At 47.6% G+C, this 27,857-nt stretch overlaps 14 protein-coding genes across 25 annotated transcripts; 8 read left to right on the top strand and 6 right to left on the bottom strand.

The window, feature by feature from the left end:
• Positions 1–1,868: 1,868 nt before the first annotated feature.
• Positions 1,869–4,708, top strand: E1B28_001374 (uncharacterized protein). The gene is made up of 4 exons (XM_043147305.1): positions 1,869–2,235; positions 2,295–2,569; positions 2,622–4,423; positions 4,480–4,708. Exons 1-4 carry the CDS (start codon positions 1,878–1,880, stop codon positions 4,559–4,561), a joined length of 2,517 nt encoding a protein of 838 aa, XP_043016010.1. The 5' UTR covers positions 1,869–1,877; the 3' UTR covers positions 4,562–4,708.
• E1B28_001373 (uncharacterized protein) lies at positions 4,685–6,707 on the bottom strand. 6 transcript variants are annotated; one of them, XM_043147300.1, is made up of 10 exons: positions 6,555–6,707; positions 6,233–6,498; positions 6,118–6,172; positions 5,939–6,065; positions 5,831–5,881; positions 5,571–5,779; positions 5,360–5,508; positions 5,254–5,308; positions 4,931–5,196; positions 4,685–4,874 (listed from the first exon to the last, which is right to left on the bottom strand). In XM_043147300.1, exons 2-10 carry the CDS (start codon positions 6,326–6,328, stop codon positions 4,746–4,748), a joined length of 1,137 nt encoding a protein of 378 aa, XP_043016005.1. In that variant the 5' UTR covers positions 6,329–6,498; positions 6,555–6,707; the 3' UTR covers positions 4,685–4,745. The 6 variants fall into 6 exon arrangements, with proteins under 6 accessions (XP_043016005.1, XP_043016004.1, XP_043016008.1 ...); XM_043147299.1 differs by having other exon boundaries at positions 6,233–6,707; XM_043147303.1 differs by having other exon boundaries at positions 5,254–5,508.
• A 99-nt stretch (positions 6,708–6,806) lies between these two features.
• Positions 6,807–8,476, top strand: E1B28_001372 (uncharacterized protein). Of its 2 annotated transcripts, XM_043147297.1 has the most exons (7): positions 6,807–6,941; positions 7,001–7,021; positions 7,071–7,132; positions 7,182–7,200; positions 7,254–7,594; positions 7,656–8,261; positions 8,309–8,476. In XM_043147297.1, the coding sequence occupies exons 1-7, from the start codon at positions 6,818–6,820 to the stop codon at positions 8,420–8,422; spliced, it is 1,287 nt and encodes a 428-aa protein (XP_043016002.1). In that variant the 5' UTR covers positions 6,807–6,817; the 3' UTR covers positions 8,423–8,476. The 2 variants fall into 2 exon arrangements, with proteins under 2 accessions (XP_043016002.1, XP_043016003.1); XM_043147298.1 differs by having other exon boundaries at positions 7,656–8,476.
• A 337-nt stretch (positions 8,477–8,813) lies between these two features.
• E1B28_001371 (uncharacterized protein) lies at positions 8,814–11,057 on the top strand. 2 transcript variants are annotated; one of them, XM_043147295.1, is made up of 8 exons: positions 8,814–8,971; positions 9,027–9,398; positions 9,446–9,734; positions 9,789–9,934; positions 9,987–10,094; positions 10,141–10,220; positions 10,277–10,891; positions 10,947–11,057. In XM_043147295.1, exons 1-7 carry the CDS (start codon positions 8,868–8,870, stop codon positions 10,840–10,842), a joined length of 1,665 nt encoding a protein of 554 aa, XP_043016000.1. In that variant the 5' UTR covers positions 8,814–8,867; the 3' UTR covers positions 10,843–10,891; positions 10,947–11,057. The 2 variants fall into 2 exon arrangements, with proteins under 2 accessions (XP_043016000.1, XP_043016001.1); XM_043147296.1 differs by having other exon boundaries at positions 8,814–9,398.
• A 186-nt stretch (positions 11,058–11,243) lies between these two features.
• Positions 11,244–12,700, bottom strand: E1B28_001370 (uncharacterized protein; the record flags this gene model as incomplete). Its single annotated transcript, XM_043147294.1, has 9 exons — positions 12,600–12,700; positions 12,476–12,552; positions 12,294–12,419; positions 12,152–12,240; positions 11,862–12,099; positions 11,718–11,810; positions 11,560–11,660; positions 11,430–11,498; positions 11,244–11,369 (listed from the first exon to the last, which is right to left on the bottom strand). Exons 1-9 carry the CDS (start codon positions 12,692–12,694, stop codon positions 11,244–11,246), a joined length of 1,014 nt encoding a protein of 337 aa, XP_043015999.1. The 5' UTR covers positions 12,695–12,700.
• A 112-nt stretch (positions 12,701–12,812) lies between these two features.
• E1B28_001369 (uncharacterized protein) lies at positions 12,813–13,176 on the top strand (the record flags this gene model as incomplete). The annotated part of the gene is made up of 2 exons (XM_043147293.1): positions 12,813–12,958; positions 13,014–13,176. 2 exons carry the CDS (start codon positions 12,813–12,815, stop codon positions 13,174–13,176), a joined length of 309 nt encoding a protein of 102 aa, XP_043015998.1.
• Positions 13,177–13,468: 292 nt separating this feature from the next.
• Positions 13,469–15,666, top strand: MCM5 (minichromosome maintenance protein 5; the record flags this gene model as incomplete). Its single annotated transcript, XM_043147292.1, has 10 exons — positions 13,469–13,777; positions 13,836–14,046; positions 14,097–14,326; positions 14,387–14,623; positions 14,677–14,760; positions 14,809–14,927; positions 14,989–15,117; positions 15,185–15,524; positions 15,580–15,596; positions 15,654–15,666. 10 exons carry the CDS (start codon positions 13,469–13,471, stop codon positions 15,664–15,666), a joined length of 1,689 nt encoding a protein of 562 aa, XP_043015997.1.
• A 286-nt stretch (positions 15,667–15,952) lies between these two features.
• E1B28_001367 (uncharacterized protein) lies at positions 15,953–17,007 on the top strand (the record flags this gene model as incomplete). Its single annotated transcript, XM_043147291.1, has 2 exons — positions 15,953–16,667; positions 16,718–17,007. The coding sequence occupies 2 exons, from the start codon at positions 15,953–15,955 to the stop codon at positions 17,005–17,007; spliced, it is 1,005 nt and encodes a 334-aa protein (XP_043015996.1).
• Positions 17,008–17,535: 528 nt separating this feature from the next.
• On the bottom strand, positions 17,536–19,952 carry E1B28_001366 (uncharacterized protein). 3 transcript variants are annotated; one of them, XM_043147288.1, is made up of 9 exons: positions 19,705–19,952; positions 19,558–19,657; positions 19,462–19,498; positions 19,108–19,400; positions 18,923–19,049; positions 18,531–18,864; positions 18,378–18,481; positions 18,209–18,321; positions 17,536–18,138 (listed from the first exon to the last, which is right to left on the bottom strand). In XM_043147288.1, exons 1-9 carry the CDS (start codon positions 19,851–19,853, stop codon positions 17,605–17,607), a joined length of 1,791 nt encoding a protein of 596 aa, XP_043015993.1. In that variant the 5' UTR covers positions 19,854–19,952; the 3' UTR covers positions 17,536–17,604. The 3 variants fall into 3 exon arrangements, with proteins under 3 accessions (XP_043015993.1, XP_043015994.1, XP_043015995.1); XM_043147289.1 differs by having other exon boundaries at positions 19,558–19,655; XM_043147290.1 differs by having other exon boundaries at positions 19,108–19,498.
• Positions 19,953–20,024: 72 nt separating this feature from the next.
• E1B28_001365 (uncharacterized protein) lies at positions 20,025–21,306 on the top strand. The gene is made up of 6 exons (XM_043147287.1): positions 20,025–20,108; positions 20,157–20,299; positions 20,353–20,444; positions 20,505–20,587; positions 20,638–21,103; positions 21,172–21,306. Exons 1-6 carry the CDS (start codon positions 20,034–20,036, stop codon positions 21,207–21,209), a joined length of 897 nt encoding a protein of 298 aa, XP_043015992.1. The 5' UTR covers positions 20,025–20,033; the 3' UTR covers positions 21,210–21,306.
• A 73-nt stretch (positions 21,307–21,379) lies between these two features.
• E1B28_001364 (uncharacterized protein) lies at positions 21,380–22,201 on the bottom strand (the record flags this gene model as incomplete). Its single annotated transcript, XM_043147286.1, has 5 exons — positions 21,380–21,525; positions 21,580–21,655; positions 21,712–21,783; positions 21,853–22,124; positions 22,180–22,201. The coding sequence occupies 5 exons, from the start codon at positions 22,199–22,201 to the stop codon at positions 21,380–21,382; spliced, it is 588 nt and encodes a 195-aa protein (XP_043015991.1).
• A 146-nt stretch (positions 22,202–22,347) lies between these two features.
• E1B28_001363 (uncharacterized protein) lies at positions 22,348–25,282 on the bottom strand (the record flags this gene model as incomplete). Its single annotated transcript, XM_043147285.1, has 10 exons — positions 22,348–22,808; positions 22,867–23,357; positions 23,416–23,733; positions 23,780–23,943; positions 23,997–24,080; positions 24,132–24,311; positions 24,363–24,504; positions 24,555–24,778; positions 24,840–24,927; positions 24,978–25,282. The coding sequence occupies 10 exons, from the start codon at positions 25,280–25,282 to the stop codon at positions 22,348–22,350; spliced, it is 2,457 nt and encodes an 818-aa protein (XP_043015990.1).
• A 113-nt stretch (positions 25,283–25,395) lies between these two features.
• VMA7 (H(+)-transporting V1 sector ATPase subunit F) lies at positions 25,396–26,045 on the top strand. Its single transcript, XM_043147284.1, has 5 exons — positions 25,396–25,461; positions 25,517–25,598; positions 25,650–25,732; positions 25,792–25,879; positions 25,935–26,045. Exons 1-5 carry the CDS (start codon positions 25,420–25,422, stop codon positions 25,985–25,987), a joined length of 348 nt encoding a protein of 115 aa, XP_043015989.1. The 5' UTR covers positions 25,396–25,419; the 3' UTR covers positions 25,988–26,045.
• On the bottom strand, positions 26,046–27,465 carry E1B28_001361 (uncharacterized protein). Of its 3 annotated transcripts, none has more exons than XM_043147283.1 (6): positions 27,127–27,465; positions 26,916–27,076; positions 26,348–26,866; positions 26,251–26,299; positions 26,151–26,188; positions 26,046–26,081 (listed from the first exon to the last, which is right to left on the bottom strand). In XM_043147283.1, the coding sequence occupies exons 1-6, from the start codon at positions 27,416–27,418 to the stop codon at positions 26,070–26,072; spliced, it is 1,071 nt and encodes a 356-aa protein (XP_043015988.1). In that variant the 5' UTR covers positions 27,419–27,465; the 3' UTR covers positions 26,046–26,069. The 3 variants fall into 3 exon arrangements, with proteins under 3 accessions (XP_043015988.1, XP_043015987.1, XP_043015986.1); XM_043147282.1 differs by having other exon boundaries at positions 26,046–26,188; positions 26,348–26,414; positions 26,470–26,866; XM_043147281.1 differs by having other exon boundaries at positions 26,046–26,188.
• Positions 27,466–27,857: the final 392 nt, after the last annotated feature.

Below are 27,857 nucleotides of genomic sequence, written 5' to 3'. Positions count from 1 at the left end.
AAACATAAACGGTCTCCATTTCAGCCCTCGCTAGCTCCTTCATTTCAGTAGCGTTCAAGATGACCAAGATACACTTCCCCCTCTCCCCATCCAAAACGGCGCTAAAGTCGACCCATCGTCTTCAGCTTGGCCGCGAGGACGTGGGACGAGAATTCCTGGGGGTGTATCCTGGACCTTGCCAAACCTTGCACCCGATTTCACGCGTCATACCGAGTTCAATGATGCGGTCTGCAATGGTGATCGGAGGGCGAGAGGCTTATTCCACGCATCGCGGTATGAATGTTGGTGGCTGCATGCGTAGGCAGCTCAATGGACTTGGACTGACCTAAAGTGAATTATACTTGCGCCGACTGCGTTTTATTGGGGAGAGAAAATGCGGAACCGACGAGCACGACTCATGAGCGCTTGAGCATATTGGTTTCCGAATTTCAGTTTCGAATACATAGAGGCGTCTGATGACCGAATGATCTAGTACATAAGATGGACATGTCGAGATGAAGGTTGACCGAATGATCTTCATGGATGGACATGTCATGACAATCTTCTCGTGTCTCGTCGGGTCGTCGAAAGCGTTGAGCGGGTGGAAGCAGAATAACGGCGGTGTCTGGGAGCGCACTCAAGTAGTCAGTTGGTTCTCGACGTGATACAGTCAAAGAGGAGCGACTGTGTATCTGGCTAGAACAATACCACCGTTCTTCCCATCGTTCCTTCCTCCACTCCGGGGAGTCTTCGCCACATACTTTGATGACTTGATCACGAATCTGTATATCCGTCTATTCCTCCAATAAACTTGTACCACAGGATAAGCTTCCACTTTCTTCCACTGCGCAGAGGTTCTTCGGGAACAGCCCAGTCAATCGACGACGCTTGTAGAGATCAGCCGCAACTGCAGGGGACCTTCTCACAGGTCGCGAATGACCGGAAATGTGTACAGGGGCGATCCGTCAGGGTTTTCCCCCAGTGAAGCGTCAATCTTCTGGCGAAGCGCCTTGATATCCGGGTATTCGACGAGGATATGTTTGTAGGGAAGACCCCTGTAATGAAGCAAGAACCTGCAAAACTCGATCAAAGTGTGAGCGAACAGTATAGTTATTATAAAGAAATCTAACCTCGACTTGAAGGTATTGGGTGACCGACTTTAAAAGCGATATCATAAAACTCGATAACGTTCGACCTCTTGCAGGAAGGCCGGTGATAGAATGAGAAGTTATAAAGCGAAGCTAGAGGCACGTAACCCTGAATTACTACCTCCTGACTAAACTCTTCGTTGTTGAGTGAGCTTGCTAACTTCTAAGACTCAAGCCTTTGGACACACCGTAGCGGGGATGCCTCAGTGGCTTGGGACGGGATAAGTCAGTGGAGATACCGGGGTCCGCTACGAGCTCTACCTGGGGATGCAGTACCCTGGACTGTCCTATCCGGGATGTACCAAAAAGGGGTCTCATTTTGGCCGACACTAGTACTCCGATCCTAATGTACATAAAATCACCCAAATTGAGCACCACCTACGATCCCTGGTGTACATGCGTAAGTGGCCTCATCGGTAGCCAGGTCCGATCCGTATGTACATAATAATAATGGGTCGCTAGTGTTATCCTGGCTGACGGTAAGTACTGGACCGTTTTAATTTTTTCTATCTATGTTGTATACCCAAAAAATTTGTAAAATAATCAGTGGTGTAGGTGTGAGGCTGTATCAGTAATGGTACATAAAAATGGTCCAAATTTCCCACCCCAATCCAAATGTACCAAAAACCTGCCCAAATTGACCCAAAAATATGTACCAAAAATGGCCCAAATTGGGGGTCAACGGATCGGACATGCATATGCCCCCTCCTTGTAACGAGATAGCATGACTAATCAACCTGACCGACTCTTATGCCTCTTATGCCAACACCATCCTCGACGCCCACGAAAGCTCAGTCGCGACTGGGGGCAGCTACACCCGTCAGAATCAGAAAAAAATCATCCAATGCACGACCCCCTCCACAAAAACCAGTCACAAAAGATGAAAAACCACTTCCCGCAGCTACACCTGTACTAAGCATACGAGAGGCAATTGCCCTAAAGCGCAAAGAAGCGCAGGCGGTGCGGACCAAATCCGGTGGAAGTGCATTAGGAGAGCTCTCTGGCCTTGAAGACGCGCTTCCTGATGCCCAGCCGAACGTTCAAGTGGAAGAAGACGAGTTTGGTCGGTGGTCAATAAGGGAAGTTATCGAGCGTGGACGAAGTTCAGGTGAGGCTTGGTTTTCTTTGGTCGCTTTTGCTGAACTCAGACCAAGAAATATTGAAAAGGTACTGTTAACTTGTCCTCTCGCTACCTACCGTGTTTGCCGTCCGCTCTCTTTGAGACACACCTCCGTATAACTCCGGATCTACTGAAATCAGTCCCGAATGAACCGCCGTTGCCACCATCTGAGTCTAGCATGAAAACCGGGCGAAGTTCGAAATACGATAATGGTCCCGGCTGGTTAGATGGCCAGGATTTGCAAACGCTGAAGGCATGGAATAACGATATTATGGAGATACAACACGAATTGTCCCTATTCGGTTCTTTGAAAGTCATCGACGTACGTCCATACGTTCTTGACTATGATCCATTCTGACCGGAATTTGGCTCAGCTGCATAAAAACAAGCTGACCTCGCTCCCGGAATCATTCGGGGATCTCACTGCGCTTACAACCTTAGACCTATCCCATAATAACCTTTCTTCACTACCGACCAATTTATTCTCACTTCCGGAGCTAGTGACACTCAACATTTCTCACAATCAACTTAGCGATTTGCCGTTTAATGCCCCATTCGCATCGGGTCGAAAGCCAGAAACCACCGGTGGTGGCTTCTTTACGCCTGTCATTCTTCGTGCAACTACACCGTTGCCACGCTTGGTGACATTGAATGCATCACATAACCGCCTACTGTCAAAAAACATTGATCTCACAATTCCTGTGGCCATTCAGAAAATTGACTTATCGTCTAACCCCCTGGGTATAGAAACGTCAGCCATGCTAATCGCGAGGCTCGGTGCTTTGTCCAACCTTAAGGAGTTGCGACTAGAGCACGCTGACATCGGTGATGATGCTTTCCAACCGGGTCTGGCACCTGCATCATCGTTCTCTCGCTTGGTATTACTTGACCTGGGAGAGACAAAAGTCACGGAACAAGCCGTACAACGCGCCTTTTCTGTTTTGAAGAGGGAGATGAGTTTCGATTTAACGACCGAACACCCTCCGGAAGGCGTGGTACGCGCTGTTATTGGGAAGAAATCCATACGCGAGGCATGGGAATTGGAAATGGAACGTAAGGCGAAAATTAGAGGCGGTAGGACATTGAACCCAGCTTCGTCTTCTTCACGAGGATCTCAGGTTACACGAGCGCCCAGAGTGATCGAGAAAGAGCCTTGGGAAATTGAAGCTGAGCAAGGCCTATTAACGGAAGGGACAAAACGGGGTGCAAGAGCGCAGGCAGCAGCAAGCCCTTCGAGTCCATCACTTAAACCCCCATCGTCCGCCAAGGATTTACAAGAGGAGGTTTCGAAGGAGGTATGGGAAATCGAAGCGGAGCAGGGCCTATTGACCGAAGGTGGGAGGAGGAGAGCTCGTGCGGCTGCCGCCGCGTCTGCCGGTACACAATCAAAGCAACCAGTTACCTCAGCATCGAGCCACGGTGCCACCTCCTGGAATATCTCTTTAGCTCAATACTTCGCAGACTCGACACAGACTCTCACTTTACCGGCATCTGCACCTCCAACAAAATCTGCAGGCCACGTGCGAGCATTCTCGATGGGTGTTTCGTCGACCTCCTTGCTGTCTAGGTCGTCCTCTAGCGATCTAACCGTTCCAACAGCGAGCGTTCCGATTTTTGAGATTTCATCTCAGTCGTTTGCTCACTCACTTCGTGTACTCGATCTAGCCAACAGGAGAATGGATAAATGTTTCACTATCCCCATTTCTGCGTCAAGGGTTCCAGCCCTCTTACCGAATCTCGAGGAGTTGGTTTTGGAGAATTGTGGATTCTCCGATTCTGTCTCCGTTTCTATATTCAACCCCGATGCCGAAAACCCCCCTTCAACGCCACGAAAAACTATCGAACCTATCATGCCTTTCCTCACGGCTTTGTTCCCGCGCCTTCAGACTTTGAATCTATCATACAATACAATCAGTAGTGCGTCTTTAACAACGGAGGCGTTGAAGAATTTAATCGTGGAGGCACCTCACCGGAAGGGATTGAGACATCTCCGTTTGAGGGGAAACATAATCAATGATTTAGATGGTTTTCAGGGCGTAGCTGAATTATTCCGAGGCAATAGGGATGTAATTGGATGGAAACTGGAAGAGTTGGACCTACGGGATAACAATATCGGAAAGCTTCCTTCCGAAATGGGGCTCTTGCCATTGGACGTCTTTCTGGTTGATGGAAATACGTGTGTTTTCGTTTTGGATCTCGGCTTCTTCGTGTTTTCTTACGAACCGTCTACAGCTTCCGAGTGCCGCCAAGGCGAATCTGGGAAAGGGAAGGCACGAGAGGACTGTTGAGTTGGTTGAGGGGGAGGCTCGAGTGATTTTTTGTGTGCTTAACCTGGTCTTTTACACACGATGTGTTCGTTGGCAACTCGTGACAGAGAATTCAACCATAATACTTATATAGTGATCGTTTCATCGGCTACGGGAAGCTGACATTGAGAGGACGCAAAGATTGTATATATTATGCCGAGTTCGAACCAAGGACATGCTTGGAAATGTGCATTATGCCGGAGTAAAGATTAATGCTGCCAGGATTCCTGGTTTGACATCCCCCAATTGCCAACCAGTAGCTTCTCCAAGCTGTCTAAATTCGTGCTCCATGCGTTCTCCAGTGTTGAAGTACGACAGCATCTGTGCATCAATCCTTCATAAGCTGATTTGTGTAGGAGTGAGTCGCAGAAGCCTACTTGAATATCGAGTGCTGTGTTCCATCCTGCACCTGCGATTCCGTAATTTGCAAGAAGAGGGTCAGGAGCTGGTGTAGATGAGCTTGGTACTTCACAAGTGAATGTGGCGAGCGGTTCCAGAATAATGAGTTTCGACGAGGGGTTCGCTGCCGAGCGAAGGTTTTTCAAGATCTCAATCACTTGGTTGTCCTGCCAGTTGTGTGTGACGTGGCGTAAAAGGTAAACCGCTGCACCCTGAATAGGCTGAGGGGCGAAAAAATCGTGTGCTGAGAATTGGTGAGCCACAGCTTAAGCATCGGACGAAAAGAGAAGACATCCCTTACTTTGAAGTCGCACCCGCCCGGTTTGTAGGCCTTGCAAAGCATTCCTTTCCCAGAACTAAAGAGCTTTGAAGGCCATCAAAAAGTAGCTCGGCAGAATGAAACCGACCTTCGTTCCCGCGGAGATCTGAACATCAAGGTCTTGAACGACATAGTTCAAATGTGGCGAATGCTTGTACAACATGAGTGCAGCGGAGCCGACTCCTCCACCGACGTCCACAACAAACTCGTCCGACTCCAGAGACTTCCAATCAATCGCTATAAAATCAACCAGAATAAGGTCCTTTCGCGAAGCGAGATAGTGAGGATGAAGGACTGGCCATTCAGCAAAGTTTCCGCAGGAATACTATCACTCAGGTTCTCCATCGCGGAGCCAAAACGGGCGACACGCCATCCGTTACCGGGTTGCTTAAACCATTCCCATGTCGTGGCACAAGGAGAGAATGCACGATTGAATGGGGAGACATGCTCTTTAGGATTTTTGATGAAATCTGAGAGATGACAAGAGACTTTCATAGACTCATCCGCGCTGTCAGAAAATAGTTGGTAAATGAATAATGGATCACGATAAAATGCATACCAAAACGAAACGAAGGAAGAAAACGATGGGGAAGAATATTTGTCAGTGCGTCTAGTTGAATCATTGAGGCAGTGTGAACCATGGTAATCGACGACGGAGAAATCTCACTGAGTCTCGGAATTTGAGACCGGCAATTTGGAGTCTCGAAGAACTGACGACAGACGATTGTTCTTGAACACATTTGGACTGCATTCCTTGAAAATATGACGGGTCGCAAGGAACCTGAGTATTCGACCTGTGGATGCCACTAGTCACGAACCGGAGATAACCACGTCACACAAACTCACCAAGATGCGAGGGATCAAGCCCCGTATATTCAGCTAGACTGTTGACATGAAGTCCCTAGAAAAGCAAGGTTACGAACAGCGACCGTGGAAATAGTCAACGGGAAAAGCGGCTCGCCTCGGGTCCAGTCCTATCGAGGAAGTTCGAAATATCGACATCGACAACGAAACCCAATGTCGCTGTCGTGTACATAGCTGTTGAACACTCCTTCATGTAGTCCGTGGGCGGGGATACCGAAGCAACAAGTTGCGCCGCTGCTGCTAAAATCAATCTCCTTGCAGTGACCACTTCGACTGCATCGTCGAGTACGGTTGGGTAGTACGGATCGTCAAGGGACGGATAGTCGATTCCCTGCTTAGAAAATTGGGATTCGAGAGCCGATACTGCAGACGAAATTATGTCCACGAGGGATTTGAGAGAGCTTGACATCGTCGCTTACTGGTGGGGAATAGGACACATGGTAGTTGTAAGAGATGGCTCTTTTAATACCGACCAAACGTGAATGGGGAAGATAGATAGATTGCTAGATTTGTCTAGTGCCATATGTTCGAATTTTGAAACAGCGTATCTTATGGCGGGCGACAGAATCGGGAAATGCAGAGGAAAGTTTAATCCGGACCGAAAATACCGACAGGCCACGTGTTTTCGATCGAGTCATCGTGATCGACGCGATTTTGAGTCTTTTCGTCTCTTACTCCCAACATGTCCGCCTCTGCGACTGCAGAAGAAAAATATGAACTCATCACACGTCGTATTGAAGAGGTCCTTGGAGGTGACCTGATTAAATCAATTCTCGCAGAGGGAAGAGCACCAAAGTGCTACTGGGGTGAGTACTTTCGCACTCTACTTTTCTTGAAAGGAACGCTGATGGCTTTTCATTATGAGGTACCGCACCGACGGGCAGGCGTGAGTGGGGCTAGCGTCTTTCGTGTTCATATCTGAGCTTTCCATGTAGCACATGTCGGATACTTCGTTCCCTTGTTCAAAATCGCGGATTTCCTGCGAGCAGGTGTTGAAGTATGTGTACTCTTCGTCACATTTTTCGATAATACTGACTGCAAACCAGGTGAAAATTCTCCTCGCAGGTGCTCATCTTTTCTGCAGCCGAGATCCCGGTCTTAAATTGATTTGCGTCAAGACATACATGCCTTTCTCGACAACCTCAAGGCCCCGCTCGAACTTGTTGCTCACCGCACGAAATATTACAAGTTTATCTTACTCGCCGTCTTCACTTCGCTAGGCATCCCAACCTCGAGGTTGATATTTGTAGAAGGATCATCTTACCAACTAACTAAAGAGTACAATCTCGACAATTACCGTCTCTGTGCGACGGTGACGGAACACGATGCCAAAAAGGCGGGTGCTGAGGTTGTCAAGCAAGTGGAGAGCCCATTGCTTAGTGGATTGTTGTATCCGGGCTTGCAAGCTCTGGATGAGCAGTACTTGGGTGTCGATTTCCAGTTTGGAGGGATAGACCAAGTGCGTTGTACTACTATTTGCTCAACTCGATATTTTCTTGAGTAACACTTCTTTCACCCAGCGTAAAATCTTCACTTTCGCGGAGTTGTACTTACCTAGACTCGGGTATGCGAAGCGTGCGCACTTGATGAACGCGATGGTTCCGGGCTTGGCTGGAGGCAAAATGTCCTCCTCAGATCCGCATTCAAAAATAGACTTCTTGGATCCCCCTGAAGTTGTGCAGAAGAAAATCGGGAAAGCCTTTTGCCAAGAAGGAAATGTGACCGAGAACGGGCTGCTTGCATTCGCAGATGCTGTTCTCTTCCCGATCAGTGCCTTACGATTAGAACAACAGAAGGGTATAGACGTCGGCGGCGGCGGAGTACATGCTGAAAATTTATCTCTCAAGCCTTTTGTCACCATCGATGCGCCTGAAGGCGCCTTATTTTCGATTGATAGAGATAAAAATTTCGGTGGACCGATGCACTACGACTCTTATAAAGAGATGGAGAATGATTTTGCGTCCAAGAAATTGCACCCCAAAGACCTAAAGAGTGGCGTCGGTAGTGCTATCATTAGCCTGCTGGAACCGATACGGAAGGCATTCGAGGAGAACGAAGAATGGAAGGAAGTTGAAAAGCTTGCCTATCCCGACCCGAACGCTAAACCTGAGAAGAAAAAGAAAAAGGTACCATGCTATCTTCCTCTGTCGGCTGGATATTGATGAATGCTCAGTACGAGAAAGTATACCATCCTCCTCCTCCAGGAAAAGGAAAGAAAATTCACAACCAAAAACCTCAAGCCTCGGAAGCTGAGGCACCAAAGCCCGAAGAGGATGGAGCTTCATGATATTTTCTGTATTAACTAGAATTTCCGAAATTGCATCAGCATCTTAACAATTAATTACAGTAGTGGCTTTTTGGGGCTTGTACAAGTCAACAAGTTGCCAGCTGCCAGCCATGTCCGATTCCCGACAAGCCCATTTTTGCGCGGGTCCGTCGGCCAAAAATTTCCAATTAACGTGCTCCGCTGGGCCATTTGGAAAACAGATATTAAATTTGAAGCCAATTTGACTCTACTTGATGGAGCATACTATAAGCTGGTGGACTGGTGAGCTTGCAGGCTGGCCCCTGAAAAGCCCTGAAAAGCCGAGACAGTTCACCACTAAATTGGGTAAGTTGCTGACACTTGTCGAGTACTTAAGGGGGAGCGCGCCGGCATTAGTGAAATGCAAATATGTATCCAACTGCCCCTCAACTACTAACATAGCTCCTTTCCTTCTTTACCTTCAATCATGCCTACACTGACCGCAAACACTTCATCTCTACGGCCTGCTGGCAGCACCAATAAAATGTCGCCCTTTATTGGAGCTGTTGAGGACCAGTGGGAGATGTATAGGTTTTCACAGTTCTCCCTTCTCAGGATCAGCACTAGACTGACTCACCTAACCCAGCGATATTCCTTCTGACTATACCGTCGGTTCTCCTATAGGATTTGGGGCTTCTTCAATCGTTTACGCTGCACAGTATCAACCAAACGATAGGCCACCTCCCCCAATACCTTGCGCCCTCAAGGTTCTTGATCTCGACTCATTGCGTCCCCATTCACTTGCTCTGTTGCAACGAGAAACGATACTCATGTCATTATTTAAACACCCCAACGTCCTTCGTGTTCGGGGATCTTGGATGAATGGTCATAAGCTCTACATCGCGATGCGTCTCATGAACAGAGGTAGTGCAGCCGACGTCATGCGTTATGGCTGGCAGGGTGGTTTTGAAGAGGAAGTAATCAAATGTATCTTGAAGCAAGCACTCAAAGGTCTCAAGTATGTGATTTCCATTGCCATTCCAAGGAGGTTCTTATTCTGTCAAGCTATCTTCACATAAATGGTTTCATACATCGAGACATCAAGGCCGCCAATCTCCTTATCGATGACGATGGGACCGTTCTATTAGGTGATCTCGGTGTTGCCGCAGACCTATCTGAAGACAGCTCTGAAGCCATGGATGAGTCACCAGCATTCTCGAAAACGCAACCTGAAATATCATCATCATCTTGGAGCAATCACTCGGGGCCCTCTTCCGATTCCTCTAAGCGAACCGTCGAGTCTGATATACTTGTGCGGCCAAAAATGGGGAAAAGAAAATCGTTTGTCGGAACTGTGAGCCACTATTTTCATTCATCGTGCGCTCGAGGCTTACGCACTTCGGCCTAGCCTTGCTGGATGGCACCTGAGTTGATCCAGGGGAAGCATTATGACTTTGCAGCCGACATATGGAGTTTTGGTATCACCACATTGGAATTGAGCCTAGGACGCCCTCCAAGGTCACGGGAATCTCCGCAAAAAGTTTTACTACGAACGTACGTTCTTTCAATCACCTCACCGATGTACTTGATTTTCAACTCTTTAAAGTGTCCGAGAAGCGCCGCCAACTCTTGATCGAGATGGCGGAGAATACAAATACTCTAGAGCGTTTCAAGAGTTCGTAGAAGCCTGTCTTGTAAAGGATCCATCGAAGAGGTAATATTAAATATTTGGCAGAGGACGTACCACTCATCCATCTCAGACCGACGGCGGAACAATTGCTGCAATCTTCCTTCTTGAAAGGAGCAAAGAAACCTTCTTATCTCATTTCCAAGATCTTCAGTAAGTAGGTTATTTCGCTCATAATACGTAAGTCGGAATCTCAATGTCATCAAAAGAGGACTTGCCACCGCTCGCGCAGAGGCAGGAGAGCCGTGTCTTACCAAATTCACAAACACGTGTTTCGATTGAGTCTTGGGACTTCGCTACTACTGTTCATTCACTACCACCGAGTTTTTCAACAAAGTGCCTTTCTCAAGAGACCGCACTTGATAACGATGAACTTCTGTTCGAGGTAGATCTCGATAGAAACCTAACGTCGCCACGGTCCCACTTTCGATCGGTGTCATTCGCGGAGCAGAACCCCGTAACTGAGGGCGAAGCAGTCCTAATGGATCCACGCGACTCATCCAATCCCTCGCCCTTTTCACAACTTAACGCATTATCTACTTCCGACAATGATGCGATCGATGACGGTCAGAGCTCCTCCACATCCTCTCCTTGCATGACACCGCCATCACGGTTGGTGCAGTTTAGCGAAAAAGCGTTGTCTGACGCATTGCCATCTGCAATCGACGTCACGCCGAAGCTGCCTCATACTGACATCAAACCAAGCTCATCCCCACACGAAACCTCGCGCCGTATGTTATCGAAGCTTTCAAGGTGGTACATAGGCAAGGATTAAAGCTATGGGTCACGCGAGCTCAAGAAAGAACCAGCGGGCAGGCTTGGTGGTACGAGTTTTATTTTGTCGCCTTCTGATTACCTCGCCTCATTCAAATTCTACAGGTAACCTGAATGCAAATGAAATTCACGATAAGACCTTGACGACTGGCACAGACTTCGCAGTTGTACTATACAATACTACTCGCATCATCTTCCATTATCACTATTTATCACCGACACGACCTCCTACATTTACCATGTGTATATTTGTATTTGCCCACATCTAACAACCAGCTCTCCGTCGATCATTCTCAAGTCGATAGAAAACTCAGCCACTAATCTTACACCAGCCACTGAACGACGGTGATGGAGTGTGATGGTATCGAAGCAAGAAAGTAATGTGCAGGATGGCCACAAGTGTTAAGCCATGCGATCCCAATTGGAGTCAAATGCGGGATGTCGAGCACCCATCGGCATCATTCGGCGACGACTGGCACCGTATCTGTCCTCGCGGCTTGCTGTCATGAAGAGATGTTTGTTGACGATCTGCATTAAGCAGTCAACACCGTTGAAGGAAATGAGAGTATTACACTGAGCGATGCTGACCTCGTTGAGGATATTGGTAGATTTTGTGAGGGAAGATAAGAAAGCGGTAAGCTGCACATCCTCGTATTCCTGCGATGATACAATGAGGAAAACTGAACAACGGCTTGATCTACTCCGAACAAATACTCACTGTGTTGAACTCCTGACGGAAGGTCTTGTTTTCGGTAGCCGGCAAGGACGCCACGAGCGCCGAGATCGAACGAAGAATGTCGTTGTCTACGGGCGATTTCTCTGACAACCAAATCAGCAAACATGAGCATTGCATTCGAGGAACTGAACGGAAAGAACCTGCAATAACGTCCGTGACATATTGTACCAGCACTAAAATCCTGTCGTATAGCATTTTCACAGCCGCCCGCTGCGTCTGAAGATGCGATTCCACTAGAAAGATAGTAAGGAACAAGTCAAAAGGCAGCTAATACTCGACCTCACAGCTTGTCCCACTACCACCTCCTCGCGCTGTCCAATCAACTGCAATACGTTCCGCTTCACCTGTCTCAACTTTATAGTTCGCCTCTACAAAGACAGAGCGTGAAGACCGTTCTCTTAGTTCGACCGTAGCCTCATATGCTTTGAAAGGCAGATCAGAAGTGGTTCCGTCCGCGCTGTTTTGTGCTTTAAGGCCAGGTTGCAGAAGGAGAAGGAGCGGCGTCGAACAGTATCCAGTAAACTATAGGATAAATGCATGGAGGAACAATCGTCCAGAAATGAGGAACCGTTACCTCCGAATGAAGGGCAATATGACGTGCCGTAGGCTGGGGAGCGACTGTGTACCATCCAATGAACTCAAGAGAGGGGAACACTTGCTTATCTGTTCGCGATCGCCGGTTAGTTATTCTAAAAAACCACGTATGATGCACACACACTGATCCCTTCTCGTGACTAAGAAACCGTGGTCGATGCTCTGGCCATCTCCCTCCACAGCTAGCTCAAACGTGTTTACTATTTCCACCTCTCGGCCCGTTTGTTGTCCCAACAAAGCGCCGAGGACTGAAAATGGTTCAAAACATGTACTAGACTTGGATTCCGTTTATAAGTGTACGTACCGAAAGGGGACGGAGAGTTTGTCTGTAGTTTTAGTCGGGTTAAATGTTCAGAGACATTGAGAATCGGAAGTGGGTGCCTATTTGATCTAAGCTCTATCTGAGATGGTGGCGGAAAGGTACGTACAACGATATCGAAAGTCCAGAAGTGGTTGTTGAAGGTAGGACGACAGGGAGTTCATCCACATCAGTGTCCATCGTAGAGTTCACACTTGTGATCATAAGTACTATATGATCAATGATCAATGCTTGTGCTTTGTTCACGTAGAAGCCTGCCCTAAAGTAACTGTCACGAGCCGATGCTGATCAGCCGACGCGACGTTGTGTTCTCTCCCTCACAATGTCTGGTTACGAGGCGAATAATGTCTACTTTGTCACCACCCAAAACCCATCCGATCCAGTCGCACCGGAATCTCCTGCAGAGATTGAATCATTTCTTCTCGATTTCATCCTCCAGTATCGAGTGGGCGAGGAGTTTCTCTATAGGTCGACCGATACTTCGAAGTTCGACTGACGTGAACTGACCTCCCTCGTTTCTCAGAGACAAACTTCGCGGTAATTTGTTGTTGAAGGAGCATGTATTGGAGATCGACTTGCGTCATGTCGGACTGTATAACGAAGAACTTGCATATGCGATACAAGAACGACCCACAGAGATTCTACCTTTGGCGCGTCTCAAACGATATTTCAACCTCTGGGTCTAACTTACCACGGTCTTAGTTTGAGAATGCTGCCACCAGAGCTGCTCGCAGTATTCTATTTCCTCGCGTTGGCGGTCAAGACGCTGAAGTGGTCAAAGAAGCTGCAGAACGCGCGATATCCAAAGTTCAGATAACCCTAAAATCTGGATTGAACATGCTACGATTTCGGGATCTCACAGCCGAAAGAATGAACAAACTCGTTCGCATCCCTGGTATTGTCATCTCGGCATCCGTCCTATCATCTACTGCAACCAAACTCCATTTACAATGTCGCGTTTGCCAATCTAGCAAAATCATGTATCCTCGCGCAGGATTAGGAGGCATAGGGTCCGGATCTGATAGAGGATTACCAAGAGTTTGTGATGCGCCAGTACCAGAAGGGCAGAAAAAAGATTGCGGGTTGGACCCTTACCTCATCATCCATTCCAAATCCACATTCGCAGATCAACAAACTCTAAAACTGCAAGAGGCTCCTGATATGGTTCCAGTTGGAGAGCTTCCAAGGCACATGCTTCTCTCTGTCGACAGACATTTGTGCGGTCAGGTTGTCCCTGGATCAAGAATCGTTGCTACAGGCATCTACTCTACATTCCAAAACAAGAACGTGAGTGTATCCATTATCTACTGCGACTCCCTATTATTCACGGTCCTCTGATTTTCAGAAAAGAGATGGCCCCTCTGCACTTCAAAAGCCTTACCTCAGGGTGGTCCACCTTGAGTTTGACTCCCCTACTGCTGGAGGTGGGGGTTCAAACCCATTCGGTGTGCAATTCACTCCTGAGGAGGAAGAAGAATTCAACGAGATGGCTCGGAGCGACGGTTTCTATGAACGTTTTGCGCGAAGTGTAGGCCCCAGTATCTATGGGAGTCTTGGTCAGTCATACATCTGTTTGTGCTATCCATTGCTGATCCAGAGCACCCAGATATCAAGAAAGCGGTTGCATGTCTCTTATTTGGTGGCTCTAAAAAGGTTTTACCGGATGGAATGAGGTTACGAGGGGATATCAACGTTTTACTTTTAGGTGATCCTGGTACCGCCAAATCTCAACTCCTCAAATTTGTGGAGAAGGTTGCTCCGATTGCCGTTTATACCTCAGGCAAAGGTTCGAGCGCTGCTGGTCTGACCGCGTCGGTTCAGCGGGATTCTGTTTCGGTAAGTTACTCCTTAGCTGCTTGGATGGACAGGTTAATCATCGCACTCACCATATTTCAGAGGGAGTTCTATCTGGAAGGTGGAGCAATGGTTCTTGCCGATACGGGGGTGGTATGTATCGATGAGTTCGATAAGATGCGGGACGAGGATCGTGTAGCCATACATGAAGCCATGGAGCAGCAAACTATCTCCATCGCTAAAGCTGGGATCACGACGGTTCTAAATTCTCGAACCAGCGTGCTTGCTGCGGCTAATCCCGTATTCGGGCGATATGATGAAGGGCGGAGTCCAGGAGAAGTGAGCGATCCCTTACTAACTGGTGACTTGCCGATAAATTAATCCATGGACAGAATATAGATTTTCAAACGACCATTCTGTCTCGATTCGACATGATTTTTATCGTCAAAGATGAGCACAACGAGGCTCGTGACAGGGTAGGTTTTTACGCCGGTACCCTCATTCTCAACTGAACGTTTACGCAGTCCATCGCAAAACATGTCATGAATATACACATGAATCGACCGACTGAAAACGCAGAATCATATGTTGAAGGGGAGTTGAGTTTGGAGAAAATGAAGCGTTACATCGCTTATTGCAAAGCGTAAGTAGAGCTTATTCCTCCTTGAGCATCACACAATTGAGAGGTTGTTATCAATCGCCAGGAAATGCGCTCCACGGTTATCCCCCGATGCACAGGAGATGCTCAGTAGTCATTTTGTCAGTTTACGGCAGCAGGTACAACAAGTTGAAAGAGACAATGATGAGCGCAGCTCTATACCCATAACCGTCCGGTTCGCGTCGAATAACAGCATTCCGCAGCTTTGATTTGTACTGACTCAGGTCCTTGACTTCTTGTAGACAACTGGAGGCCATCATTAGAATTTCTGAATCTCTGGCGAAGATGACTCTTTCCCCAGTCGTCCAGAATCACCATGTAGAGGAGGCCATACGTCTATTCAAATTTTCTACGATGGATGCAGTTTCCGCAGGCTCTGCTGACGGTCTATCCCGTGGTGAGCTTAGTGAAGAGATGACACGTATAGAAAAGGAACTGCGAAGACGTTTGCCTATTGGCTGGAGTACAAGTTACCAAAGCCTTGTGAAAGAGTTTGTCACAACTCAAGGATTTTCAAATCATGCCCTGGAAAGAACGCTATTCATTTTGGAGAAGAGGGAAGTCATAAGGTTTTCTGGCCAGGTATGCTGTTTAGCCGTATTTCCCGTTACAACCTTTACTGATGGCCCCTCTATAGAAAAAGGTCGTCCATCGGTGAGTGACATAGATCCATCAACACCGTATTCCCCGTTTTAATAAACGTCTCGGAAGTGTTGGAGTTTAGGTTTTCACCTGTGTGTAACCACTCTGTAGACCTGGGTTGTGTACGTGTACGAGGACGAAAGTGTATACTCTTTGGTCAGCAATAATGACACATTGACAGCCGGCGCTGCGCTAGGGACCGGCAAGGACCGGCAATCCAATTTAGTATTGTTTGGTGCGCAGCAGTTGCTGACGAGGTTGGCGGAAACCCCAGCCTCCCTTCCCTCTTTTCAAACCACCATCATCATTTACGGCTCATCCCAGTTTTCTTCTTTACCCTCCACAGTTTCTTCGTAGCGCTATAAAACATGGCCGAACTTCAGACTGCAGCTCTTCTTGACGACATTTATACCAATGTTGACTATGGAAAGCAATTCTTCGATGCTTTCCCATCGGAAGTCCATGCGCCCCCACCAGATCTATTCGAATCTGAACTAGATTCCAGTCTTGCTGGAATCGATCCGTTTCAGTTCGAATTGCTGGAAGTTAATCACACCGACGCCTTCAGTCGTTTGAGGTCTGACACTCCCACGTGTGGGCCTCCCTCCTTGATCACAGTTTCGTCGGAATCCGCTTCGGCTTACGACTCGTTTTCCTCTTATTCCGAGTCTATATACAACTACTCCAAATCTTCGTTTGACATTCAAAGCAACTGCTCCTTCCCTCTTGACATGGACTTTCAACGCCTTGAGGTCGCCTCTGACTATGGAGTGCAGCAACTCTTGGACGGTGTTGATCCCACTTCTTTCGGTTCCATGCCGCCAACGCCTCCTCGCAGCCCTCCTAACCACGGTGCGAATAACGGCAAAGTCTACTCCCAACGCACTAGCTATTCCGACTACGGTCCTTCTCGCGGTGTGGTGCCCAACGACTACTATAATGTTACCTACGGTTCGACCCTCACGCCCGCTACGGTATCTCCGACGCACGTGTCACAACTACCACCTTCCGTCTCTTTGCCACAAAATGAGGAGCTGAAGGGAGATCCACGCAAGAAATACAAATGTAGTTCATGTCCACGGGGCAAGTACTTTGTTCTACCACTCGTCCAAGCGTTTTGACTTTCTTTCCAGGTTTTGCTCGGGCCTACAATCTCAAGACGCACATGGCGACGCACGATCCCAATAGGGAAAAACCATTTGTTTGCCCTCATCGCACTTGTAGCAGGTCATTTAGCCGTAAACATGACCTGGGCAGACATCTCATCAGCATTCATCGCGATGAATCCGTTTGCTCCTCTCGTCACTCGACCTCTTCCAAGAAGTCCATCGGAGTTGAGAAGGGGACTCGCACTTGGTGTGAAAGTTGTGGCAAGAGTTGGATTGGCCGTGTTGGCTCATGCAACTGCAACAATGCGAAGTAAACGTGACCCGTTTCGATTGGTTCCCACATTTTATGATCCCTTATGCACTTCCTATGTAAGACGCCCACTCGTTCTCGATTCTTCTTTGACTTACTCTTATTTTTTCCAGCTATGTGCTGCGTAGTCGGCCTGTCTGTCTTTTTATGAGTTTTCGCTATGAAGTTGTCCCTTACTTGCGAGAACAAGATGCACGCCCTGCGTCAGTCGTTTGTATCACGTATCGTACCGCCTATGGCCCAGTGACGGACGTGATCACGACATGAATTCCCTATCCTAAATTGTTCGCTACCTCTTCGAACCCTCCGACCAGTTTCTATTTCCCTTCGGTTCCTCATTTTTAGTATATCTCTTCTTGCTTTGTGTACATGTTCTTGTACATTTACCGTCGCGCCGCGCCTTGTACAATATAATTTATTATGAAACTGCAATCGGACAAAAAAGGTTGTGAAAGATTGGTATGTAGTTCCACGCCGGTATGCCCTGTCGAAGGTGGCTGACGGTAGCACGCCATAACGGTCGTTACAGACTGTTGGGAATTTTCATTCGATCGACAGGATAATGGAACAGGTGATGAGCTCTGATACTGCTGGTACGATTCTATTCTCGACCCATAAACAACATTATTAAAGCATAACAATTTGCAGTCACAATAACCGCCCACACAGCGTATGCGATCCCAGCCACGCATCGACTGTTGCTGAAATCGACGTATTCGAGTCCCTCGTGGAATGAGGGCGCTGTGACTTCTCTAACATCTCCAATAACGGCCATCGTGGGGTGGAGCTCACTGGGGGGTAGTTCCATATGAACGCCCTCGGAGCCGGTCGCTTGCATTGGGGTCGCGGCTGGAGAATCCGTGGGAGTGATTTGGGACCGATGTTCACAATGTAGTTCTTGTTTTTCGTTTGCTTCGCTGAATGTAGATGGTCTGTCGGAAAGTTCGACTACACGCATAACCATTGCGGAGGAGGTGAGGTAGATCAGGGGAAACGCTATGAAAGGAAGAGCCACTGAAAGAATGACTTGTGATATAACAAGTAGGGTATCCACCCCATCCCGACCGACAGACACCGAAACTGCCACGGATGGAATCAGGCTGATGAGGCGTGTAACTAAACGTCGTAAAAAAGGCTAGAGGCAGCACAATGAGCAATGGAAGAGAATATATGAACGGCCTGAATACACGAGGTGTCGGACTTACCGACATTCTCCAATCGAGGAACCCTTCCGACACGACTTGGCCGGCAAGAGTGGCCGTGACACTCGCTGCCTGCCCGGTGCAAACCAAGGCAAATGCGTATACAAGGGCGGAACCTACATATCGACGTCATATCGATTGAAAAAATCTTCGAAGAAAACCAACAACTTACCGCTTCCTATATTGCGTTTAATGAGATCGTGTGCATCGAATAACCCAACAGTTTCTTGAAGGGGATGTCGATTATGATACACAGTTGCAGCTAGAATGAGAATGCTTACCGTCCCGTGAGTAGCTAGACGCTTGCACGAATATTGCGACTTACGCAGAATTAATCGGTATCGCAAAACCAAGTAGACTTGTGACCACATCAGTAATAGCATGATTCAGGTGTTGCCTAATGAATGATAATGAATTGTTTTCGCGTTCCCCGTACTCTGTTCTATAGGCCCGAGATGCTGCAATCCGCTCTGCACGGCTTACGGAAAACAATTGTTTGAATCTACGCTTGAGTCGGTCTCCGAAGGTCTGATGGTCAGTAGAGCAAGTTGGAAGGGGTTCCTGGGACGGTGTTTTCAGAGACACTCGATCCTGGGTCGACAAGAACGAGCCGAGGAATAATGCATGAGGCATGATGGTCGCCCCCAAAATTCCAATCGCTATCAGAGGTGGTCAATACGTCATTCAAACCACAACCAGTCCCCAGTATTGATTCACCGGAATAGATAGCGTTAGGCTTGGAATGGAAAAGGTCTTTCGAAGGTATATAACCAAGGAATACACTGGGCCAGTGGGCCTTCACCTTGACCAAGAGAACAATGAAGCAGCAAAGGACTGTGAGCACCTGAGAACGTGAGAATCAGGATGCGAGTCGTAGGAAATATCTGAGTAGTCGAACTTACCAGGATAATTATGATTGCCTCGAAAACTCTAACAGGGCGACCATGGCCACGGGAAGGGTCTGCAAAGAAAAGGAAAATGAAGATATCGGTCGCTGTCAAGAGGACACCTGCGTATAGCGGCAATCGAGGGAAAATCAAGCAAAGACCTATGGCAGAACCTAAGAGCTCTGCCAGATCAGTAGAAATGATTGCAATCTCTGCGCAAACATAGAGCGGATAAAGTATAGCACGCCGCACGAGGCGTGGATGAGTCGGGTGATTATGAAACAAGAGCCGACAGTGTGAAGCGAGGTCTAGTCCGTCCATAAAGTTGCAAGTAAGAGCAGGCTCTATCGACAAAATGAGCCAAAATACCCAAGCCAGTAACGCATCCCAGCCTGATAGCTAGAGTCTGGGGGATGTCAGATCCAAGGCCAGACCATTCAAATAGTGTTAGTGATGCAATCCCACCTGTAAAAGTATCGCTCCGCATCCTGACAGGAGCACAATAAATAACATAGGTCGGTATCCAAAATTTGCTCCTGCTTGCATATCGACGCTCCAGTTACCTCTAGAAAGTTTTTGTCATTTCGTGATAGAGAGAGGAATAAGACATACGGATCAAAATAAGCTACTGCGCAGATAATCCCGACGCCGATATGGTGTTTGAGATGGTGGCCGAGCAACCTCGCGATGGAAGCCACAGAAATCGTTCGAGTCTCGGAAGACCGACAGTCAGGAACAGCGGGGTGGCTGCGTAGAGACATGACAGAGAATAGAGAGGAGACATAGATGGCAATAGATGTTTATGTTTAATCATGACAGAGCCCTACCGATGTCTTGGGTGGCACCGGTGGGAACAGCAGTCAAGGATTCCATGGCCAGTCCAAGTTCGGCAGCTTTACCTGAATCCTGGATTCCCACACACTGCAGAATCCTCTCTTACAATGATGGACATAAGTGACCTTCATCCTCCAGATGATTACAGTCACCGATTCTTTATTTGGCACGAATGGATTAAGGTTTATTCTTTGCAAAATTGTCACAAAGCCTTCACTGACCGTTTACAGGCAAATGGACCCCTCACCGCAGAGAATGTCTTTGAATATTTCGCGACCTCGATGTTCTACGACAAGCAGAGTAATAACCAAGTGCTACGCATGCAAACAATACATACAGGAGTTCCCCTCGTGAACGAAGCGGAAGAGCTCAAGTGCGTCTTCATAACAACTAGATGTTCAGAATTCATCGTCTTATATGCTTCAGGCGGTTTACTGGCGTCGAATTCGCTGTAGTGCACTCCCAGCCGCCGTCTCTCTTCATCATTCATAAACGTGAACGGCTTTCTTCTGAAGAAGGTCAGCACCATCCTATAGGGGGAAAAGACTTTAACCAACCGGTTTATTATAACTTAATAGTGAAACCGCTCGCTGCCTATTTTATCATGAACGACCGGATATACCAATCGCCTGATATTTATACTATTCTTTCAAACCGTTTGGTATGTCTATTAATCTGGTTTTCTGCCTTCGTTACTGAATCAAACATCAGCTTACCTCCCTTCACTCCATCGAACATTCGCTGGAAACGTTGCGAAGACATCGACCAGATTATACCCCACGGACAGGTTTTGTCTGGCCAATTGTGGACCCTTCTTTGTCTAGTGACGAGAACAAAAAGCAAGACGACAGCAACGTTGTGGATGATCAAGAGATGGCTTCGACCTCTAATTCCAAAGCTACCAACACCTCGGTTCCATCCAAAAGGCATCAAAATAACATGCTTCTCATGAATGCCATGCGGGCCACTGCGGCACATTCAAAGGGAACACTATCATCCAATGCGTTGGCCCGCAGCGCGGAAACAGTACTGCCTGAGCCTTCTGCGTTAGTAACCAGCAGGTCTTCCGCGACACCAGCGCCGGCCTCTGCGATTTCCCGAGGAGCGACGCCGAAGCCGGTCATTCAAGAGCCGACGGTGAAAGGGCCCCCAGGAGGGGGGAAAAAAAAACGAAAACGTGAGTCAATTTTTGGTCAATTTCGTGTATTGTGATAAGTCAATTATGTAAATGACGACGAATAACAGGGACCATGATTGCGAATCTACCAGAAAACCCAACATGAGAGTTATCCTATACATATAACATTCGTTGCCTTCCCTGACGTCTCATGGTTCACATTCTTAGCGCGATACCGGGGACCGGTTCTCAGCTTCAAACAATGGGAGAACCTTGATGTAATGTCTGCATGCTAAACCGTTTGTAGCGGGGCGTGCGAGTGAGAGGATTTCTCGTTCATCTCGTGCCAACTCCCGTAAATTTTCCGGTTAGCCATCCAAGCGGGGTCTTGAGGGGCCCATTCCTAGGAGATAGCCCGCCGCCAAGGGAGAGTGGATACGCAGATGCGAACGATTCTTTTCGTAACCTTGCCATATTTTGTACTTTGATATGATTAATGAATGCTAGATCACTTTCGAAAGAGGCGAAGGACATACCCGATTCATCTATTTCATCAATATTGGTCTCAAGTACCAGACCACCTTGCACTATCTCAGAAAGGATATGGTGAACCTGCATGTGGCGAGAGGCTAAGTGAATAATAGGATATTTGTCGAAGATGCGACTACCTCGTCGAAGTGGAAGACTAGGTCTAATTCACACACGTTCTCAAACGACCGATCCAGAGTTTCCACAAAAACCTGAGAGTGGACATTGAAGGTATCAGAAGCGGTAAGTTCAAATAAAAGTAAAAGAAAAACATTGCGCACTTGGATCAGATCTAGAACCCCGAGCTCACTTTCAGCACCATCCACCACAAAAACGAAATATAGTGTAGCATAACTGCGGTAGACAACTCTCCACCGGTCTCCTTCCTCGTTCTTCGGACCCAGAAAAGCATCGAGCTCGGGTGCGTCCAAGAAGTTGCACAGTCCGACCGGTCGAGAACAAACCAGAGAGAACAGTTTTTGGGTAAGTGTTTGGATTGATTGGTGAACTGGTGTATAGAACTTTGTAAGTCGTGGAACGCCGGTAGTGTTGACTATCAGAGTCCAATTTAACTCGTAATCAAGGTCATCTACTTGATAAGGACTCACATATGAGGACACCGTGTATCATGATTATTAAAGGTTCAGACCGAATCCAAGTCGTAGATGTGCATGGGGTAAGTGTTCAGTCAATTCGCACACCGCCACTCGAGACGGCACAACTACTTCACAACTACTTAGCTAACATCTCTAGGTTACAAGAATACGTCATTCACCCTATGTATCATCTCTAGGGAGCTTCCAATCTGGCTGCAGGCGGCCAGCGAGAGTACTGACTGGCCCAGACAAACCTGCTTGGCTTTTGAAGCTCTCCAAGAAATTTTTAATCAGGCTATAGTCGACGGCCGCATTTCCCATTTCGCTATCCTCATCCTCGTTGTCACGTTCCAACGCAGATTTGAGTTCCTCAGCCATCATTGCTTCTATATCGTCGTCATCGTTGGCGACCGAAGCCTTGCTCTTCCCTTTATCGAATTTGTATTCATCCTCTTTATCGAAGCCATTAGTTGAACGGCGTAATTCAGCGTCCATGGCTTTCATGAGGGCTTCAAAAGAATCTAGATTCGGGTTGAGTTGAGTTGAGGGATTGGATTCAATCTTGTCCTTCCCACCCTCTTTGAATGAAGAGGGTACCTCTGTAGTCTGTGTTTTTTTTGATGTAGATTTTGGGACATACGCTGGAATGGGGAAGAAGCCGTGGGTTTCTGCATTAGACACCAACAAATTTGAACTCACCACCTCGATCTCTTCGATCCTGCAATATGCTGTTCCATTGATCGTCACTGATACCGAGAGCTTGTCTTGAGAATTCCAAGAATTCGTCCTCCTCTTCACCCATGTCGACTTCAACCTCGCCAATCACCTGGGGGTTGTCTTCTTCGTCCTCTTCCTCTGGTTCATCATCCTCATCAGTCTCGTCATCCGAATCCACCCCTTCAAATCTGTCACGAGGAAGAATCGGCTTCCGAATCGGCTTCCTGGGAGATGCCCACCCGGGAGGTTGTGAGCGGGGCACATTATCGCTCACAACGTCAGTTTGAATTGTTGCTTCAGGTACCTTTTGAGAATTGCTATAGAATGATGCAGGCATTTTTCCGTATTCTGAGGGCTCCAATCCGGGAACTAACGTGTCCATGTCAGCTTGGCGCTGTTCGTCTCCAAATTTTCCATCTTGGTCTTCCTCTGAGGTCTCAGCGTCGCTCATCTCTTCGTCAGAGAATAGTTCACTATTCGAGGAAATAGGTCAAAGAATCTCGAATGCAAAGATAGCGTTCCGCGACTTACTCCTTGAATCTTGCACCTTCCAAATCGCCTTCACCTTCAATGAATTCCTCGACTTGGGCAGCCAGGTTGCGTAGTTTGGATGCTTGCGCAGAGGTGACGCGATCTTCGGCAGTCATTTCAGGTGGGTCGTCTACTTGCATAGCATCCGGATACAAAGGGTTCTTGGATGATCTTCTGGCAAGCATATCATCAACACTACTGGTATCTATATTCAGCCAGTCGTCGTTGTCCTCGTTGTGCGAGGTGAACGGTAAGGGTTCAGGAGCCCTAGAAATTGCGGAAGAGACTAAAGCAGCAAAGGACGGTCTTGCTACCTCGCTGCACCGATCTCAGTACAATGAAAAGGATCTGGGAGTATACTCACTCCTGCTTTTGAGAATATAAGAAGACAGAGGTGGCCTTCTCTTCCAGCTCGTTCCAACGCTGCGAGCCCTTCATTTCGCCTCTGAAGTACTGGAGGGATGTCAGTTTCTCCAAATATGACCGATAATGTGGGTTCCTTTCGAGATTTTCCCTTATAGATTGCGACTAGAAAAAAGGTGAGAAGTCGAAGGAAACTTGTCCGCTGCGAGAAGACATACCAACGACTTCAGCCCTTCAGGACTGCTGTTGATCGATTGCGACCGTCCCTTTGACTCCTGATACAGCATTTCAAAACCGACAGCCTGGATGAACTAATTAAGATGCCGTGCTCTTCACTGGGAGGTGGACCCTACTATTTTCATTCCGATGTCCCGCCATCGCCATTCTTTTGTGTATTCGTTCTCCTGCCATTGTCCAAAAGCCTTTGGCGGGAAGAATTTCTGGCCTTCAAGTTGAGCATAGGCAGCTCTCGTCATTCTGACTGTGGTTAACACGGATGTGCTTGGCGTAAACCGGCTCATTCGGTGTGCTACCTGTTATACAGAGCGTGACAATTTGACTTGGATAAGCAGAAGCAGACTTACGCGCAATTGCATAGCGTCACGGGTGTAGAACGCTTCCACCGCTTTCTGCACCAACGGCGCATCGGCATGCAAAGCTCTCGCTACGTCTTCGGGAATGTATGCCTTCGCAAAATGAACATGACTTCGTGCAGCAGAGGGGTAACTGGAAGATTTGATTGAGAATTGTTCCAGAGGTACGCGAAGGTAACATACTGGGCGACCCGCTGCCATACCAGGCTCGCAACTTCAGGTGGGGCAGTCGTGTTCGTAAGCGGATCACGAAGAAGCTTTAAAGCATCGTCAACAGCCAGAAAGTCCTCTATGGCACCACCTTCATCGTCACTATCATGTGCGGAACGATGGACCCGAGGGAATTTAGATGGTGGGGAAACATGCTTGAGATCTATAAGATGGAACTGGGAGTTGTAGATCCAGACCTGTTTGTCGATGAATGTGAATAAAAGGATGTTGTCCTCACCAGGCAAACAGAGGGCGCACCCTGTTTTCGGAATTGCTAGGTGTCACCCATGATGGAAGCGAGTCGGCAGCTTCAATGAGCAAAAACTCCCCATCGGTGTCATTAACACTAGGCCTCTGATATGAGTAAATAATCAGGGAACCACAAAAAAAATATACCGGATAGCAAGATCCCATTTTGAACTGATTTCTTTCAACAGCCATACGACACACCATTCATCGTCAACACAGTCTCCGACCCTCATTCGTCCTTCGAGAAACCATCCTTGGGTGTTTGAGTCGAGCGCGACCTTGAATGCAAAAGAATCACGATGCCACAAGAACGCTGCGGGAAGCAGGGAGTCCACGAAGGAATGAATGCATGCGACAAGTGTGGTTGCAGACGTCTTGTCAGCATGCTGTGGATAGAGAACGTATTTCAGCGTCTCGTCTGAGACCGCAGGGGTTCGATTGAAGATATCCATAGCTTCTTGTCGAGTCCTCAAGATGAGAGGACCCTCTTTGCTAGTAATTGTGCGGGTTAGGGACTTTTTATTTATCGTGAGGTAATGGCCAGAAAGGTCGATTGGGCGCTTTGTCAACACTTTCGAGGACTTGCAGGATGGCGACGGAGAGAAATTTACTTGCAGTAATTGGAGATGAAGTACTCGCTTGACTATCTTTTTAATCTATCTTTCCTCATGATTTTACTCTTCCAGGACTCCATAACGGGCTTACTTCTAGCAGGAGTGGGTCATATCAACGAACAACAGAAGAAGAATTTCCTGGTAGTCGACTCTAGTGCGTACGCTCATTTAGGATACTTCAATCTCTTTCTCAGTTTTCGTGTAGAGACACAGGTAGCGCAGATCGAAGCCGCCTTCCAAGAGTACACTGAACGGAAAGATATCGCTATCCTGTTAATCAATCAACACGTTCGTTTATTCTTCACTTCTACGCCTATTTATCATTCATTGAGTCTATATCCCTTTAGATTGCTGAAAAGATTCGACCAACAGTGGACAAGTATCAACAAGCTTTCCCGGCGCTACTAGAAATACCCTCAAAGGATCATCCTTACGGTGCATGGCTAGCCTTCTTTCTCCTTGAGTATGGAGCTTACAGACCCAATTCTAGACCCATCGAAGGATTCTATACTCAAACGTGTACAGAAATTGTTCGGCGAGTAACCACCCGACACATTTCATGGTTTTATAAATACACGCACTCAACCTTACACCATATAATTGACAAGGACTTGTACTCGTTGACTCAAATGCTAGCCTAAATGAACGATCGTGAATATTATGCAGTATGCCAACGCATTATCGGCTCGTTATCTCTGACACCCACCCCACGCTCAACGAATATGCGTATCGGAGAACGCGAATCTACAAGTTCGTCAGACATCCATCGTCATCAAGTATTACACAATGCGAGAAGCCGTACTCACTTGGTATGTTCACCATGATATACCGACACACAAAGTATCCATCATTGTTCTAAGGTAAGCTAAATATTTGCATTCAAGAAAGGTACTCCGCACTTACCCTGACGAAGTCGGCATGTACTTCTCCTTCGGTGAATATCTGCCCACTCTGTCGGTTATCGGTGGTACTGGTAGGTGTCCGTCTCAGAGATGAAAAGAGACCGGTCAATTGAGATAATGTACTTGGTGGTTGTTGCCATTCAGAGTCAGTTTGAGACGACGGTGTCGTCGATGCTGAAGCTGGTGAAAGTGGTGCACCGGTAAGGTACTTGAATGAGCGTTGAAACCTTTCCCATGTAGCCGAAGAATGATCTTTCGTCCATTGTACCATGTCCTCGTAAGACATTTCGGAGAAGCTAGCTACGCTGTCTCTTATCCAATTTTCAAAGGAGTCATAATAAGAGTCGGAAACGATGCTCCCAGGCGAACGGGCTTGCACATAGAAGTTCATAAACATATGCTCTCGGTTATGCTGGTCAAGAACTATCTGAGATGATACTTGGTGATTTCGATGCCGGGGTCGTTCAAGTGAGGCGGGAGTGACATGGAAAACCAGTGATCCGGGGAGATATTTGGCTACCTGGAATCGTCGAATCAGAGTCAACTTAATGATGAACAGTAAGTCCGACCTCGGGAGAAGCTTTGACGCGTTCGCAAGCAGCACTGTACAACACGGTCGGAGAGTTCTTCGAAAATAATTCGGAAGTCAGACAGTAAATTAAAACTGCTGAAAGACCGGCCCCAAACGCAATCACAGCAAGATTAGAAGTTCGCGCCGTAGTACGTTTGACTTTGAAAATGTTAGGGACTACAAAAGAGAAAAGGTTGACAATCACACACCCTTCCCTGCAGTGCTTAGCTCCGACCATTTTGGTACTCGTTCCGTAGAATTGAAGGATGAGGAGGCGAGTTGAAAGGGCCCAACGGATTCTTTCGATCGGAACGCTCGTTGTTTAGTGTCGAGTGACTGAGAAAGTGTGGTAGGATCGACCGTGGTTCGGCGAGTAGCGTAGAACCTTGTTACGAGGACGAAAGGGCGGTGCCTGTTTTTTGATTTCGGACTAGAAAGTGTCGGCAGGACCAACAGCGGCCTGTAGCACCGAGATCTGGTATGTTGGATTACGAGGGACATGTGAAAGTCAGAAAGAAAGAACAGAGCAAATGGATGCAGGTGAAGCTTGTGACTTTAATTCGTCACACAGCCGTAAATAAATCTTTTGAATTTAAAAAAACACGTCACACCCATACTCAATACCAAGACTGCAGTATCAGCACGCGTAGAAGTTTCGGTTTCTCCGTGAAGTAACATGTTATACACGGCACAAATGAAGAGGTCCAAAACACAACAAAACTACTGTAATGCTACACGTCCGTCTGATCACATCCAAAATAACCGATTCGATCGCCGCGGCGACTTGATTGACTCGAATAATTTAGTTACGCTCTCCACGAAGGCGACGAGCCAGAGCAAGATCCTTCGGCTGAATAGTAACGCGCTTAGCATGGATGGCGGCAAGGTTGGTGTCTTCAAAGAGGGAGACGAGGTATGCTTCCTGGAGAGCCATAACCGC

The sequence above is a fragment of the Marasmius oreades genome, chromosome 1 (assembly GCF_018924745.1).
Source record: "Marasmius oreades isolate 03SP1 chromosome 1, whole genome shotgun sequence".
NCBI lineage: Eukaryota > Fungi > Basidiomycota > Agaricomycetes > Agaricales > Marasmiaceae > Marasmius > Marasmius oreades.
The sequence above is the reverse complement of the archived record's forward strand: the minus strand, read 5'-3'. Positions and strand labels throughout refer to the sequence as shown.

Excerpts from the sequence above, each read along its gene's own strand:
- E1B28_001374 (XM_043147305.1), top strand. The coding sequence starts at position 1,878 with ATGCCTCTTATGCCAACACCATCCTCGACGCCCACGAAAGCTCAGTCG. Across the intron at positions 2,236-2,294 it reads CGAGCGTGGACGAAGTTCAG|GTACTGTTAACTTGTCCTCT; the intron begins GTGAGGCTTGGT and ends AATATTGAAAAG. Across the intron at positions 4,424-4,479 it reads TTTCTGGTTGATGGAAATAC|CTTCCGAGTGCCGCCAAGGC; the intron begins GTGTGTTTTCGT and ends AACCGTCTACAG.
- E1B28_001373 (XM_043147299.1), bottom strand. The coding sequence starts at position 6,544 with ATGTCAAGCTCTCTCAAATCCCTCGTGGACATAATTTCGTCTGCAGTA. Across the intron at positions 6,173-6,232 it reads TCGATAGGACTGGACCCGAG|GGACTTCATGTCAACAGTCT; the intron begins GCGAGCCGCTTT and ends TTGCTTTTCTAG. Across the intron at positions 5,882-5,938 it reads GTCTCAAATTCCGAGACTCA|ACGCACTGACAAATATTCTT; the intron begins GTGAGATTTCTC and ends TGATTCAACTAG.
- E1B28_001371 (XM_043147295.1), top strand. The coding sequence starts at position 8,868 with ATGCCTACACTGACCGCAAACACTTCATCTCTACGGCCTGCTGGCAGC. Across the intron at positions 9,399-9,445 it reads CAAGCACTCAAAGGTCTCAA|CTATCTTCACATAAATGGTT; the intron begins GTATGTGATTTC and ends TATTCTGTCAAG. Across the intron at positions 9,935-9,986 it reads CAAAAAGTTTTACTACGAAC|TGTCCGAGAAGCGCCGCCAA; the intron begins GTACGTTCTTTC and ends AACTCTTTAAAG.
- E1B28_001372 (XM_043147297.1), top strand. The coding sequence starts at position 6,818 with ATGTCCGCCTCTGCGACTGCAGAAGAAAAATATGAACTCATCACACGT. Across the intron at positions 7,022-7,070 it reads TACCGCACCGACGGGCAGGC|CACATGTCGGATACTTCGTT; the intron begins GTGAGTGGGGCT and ends CTTTCCATGTAG. Across the intron at positions 7,595-7,655 it reads AGTTTGGAGGGATAGACCAA|CGTAAAATCTTCACTTTCGC; the intron begins GTGCGTTGTACT and ends TCTTTCACCCAG.
- E1B28_001365 (XM_043147287.1), top strand. The coding sequence starts at position 20,034 with ATGATGGACATAAGTGACCTTCATCCTCCAGATGATTACAGTCACCGA. Across the intron at positions 20,445-20,504 it reads ACGGCTTTCTTCTGAAGAAG|TGAAACCGCTCGCTGCCTAT; the intron begins GTCAGCACCATC and ends ATAACTTAATAG. Across the intron at positions 20,588-20,637 it reads CTATTCTTTCAAACCGTTTG|CTTACCTCCCTTCACTCCAT; the intron begins GTATGTCTATTA and ends ATCAAACATCAG.
- E1B28_001366 (XM_043147288.1), bottom strand. The coding sequence starts at position 19,853 with ATGTCTCTACGCAGCCACCCCGCTGTTCCTGACTGTCGGTCTTCCGAG. Across the intron at positions 19,499-19,557 it reads GCGGAGCGATACTTTTACAG|ACTCTAGCTATCAGGCTGGG; the intron begins GTGGGATTGCAT and ends GACATCCCCCAG. Across the intron at positions 19,401-19,461 it reads GGGATGCGTTACTGGCTTGG|ACCTCGCTTCACACTGTCGG; the intron begins GTATTTTGGCTC and ends TGGACGGACTAG.
- E1B28_001361 (XM_043147281.1), bottom strand. The coding sequence starts at position 27,418 with ATGTCCCTCGTAATCCAACATACCAGATCTCGGTGCTACAGGCCGCTG. Across the intron at positions 27,077-27,126 it reads GCTAAGCACTGCAGGGAAGG|TCAAACGTACTACGGCGCGA; the intron begins GTGTGTGATTGT and ends ACATTTTCAAAG. Across the intron at positions 26,189-26,250 it reads TATCATGGTGAACATACCAA|ATTCGCGTTCTCCGATACGC; the intron begins GTGAGTACGGCT and ends ACGAACTTGTAG.
- VMA7 (XM_043147284.1), top strand. The coding sequence starts at position 25,420 with ATGGCGACGGAGAGAAATTTACTTGCAGTAATTGGAGATGAA. Across the intron at positions 25,599-25,649 it reads TTTCCTGGTAGTCGACTCTA|AGACACAGGTAGCGCAGATC; the intron begins GTGCGTACGCTC and ends GTTTTCGTGTAG. Across the intron at positions 25,880-25,934 it reads CTCAAAGGATCATCCTTACG|ACCCATCGAAGGATTCTATA; the intron begins GTGCATGGCTAG and ends ACCCAATTCTAG.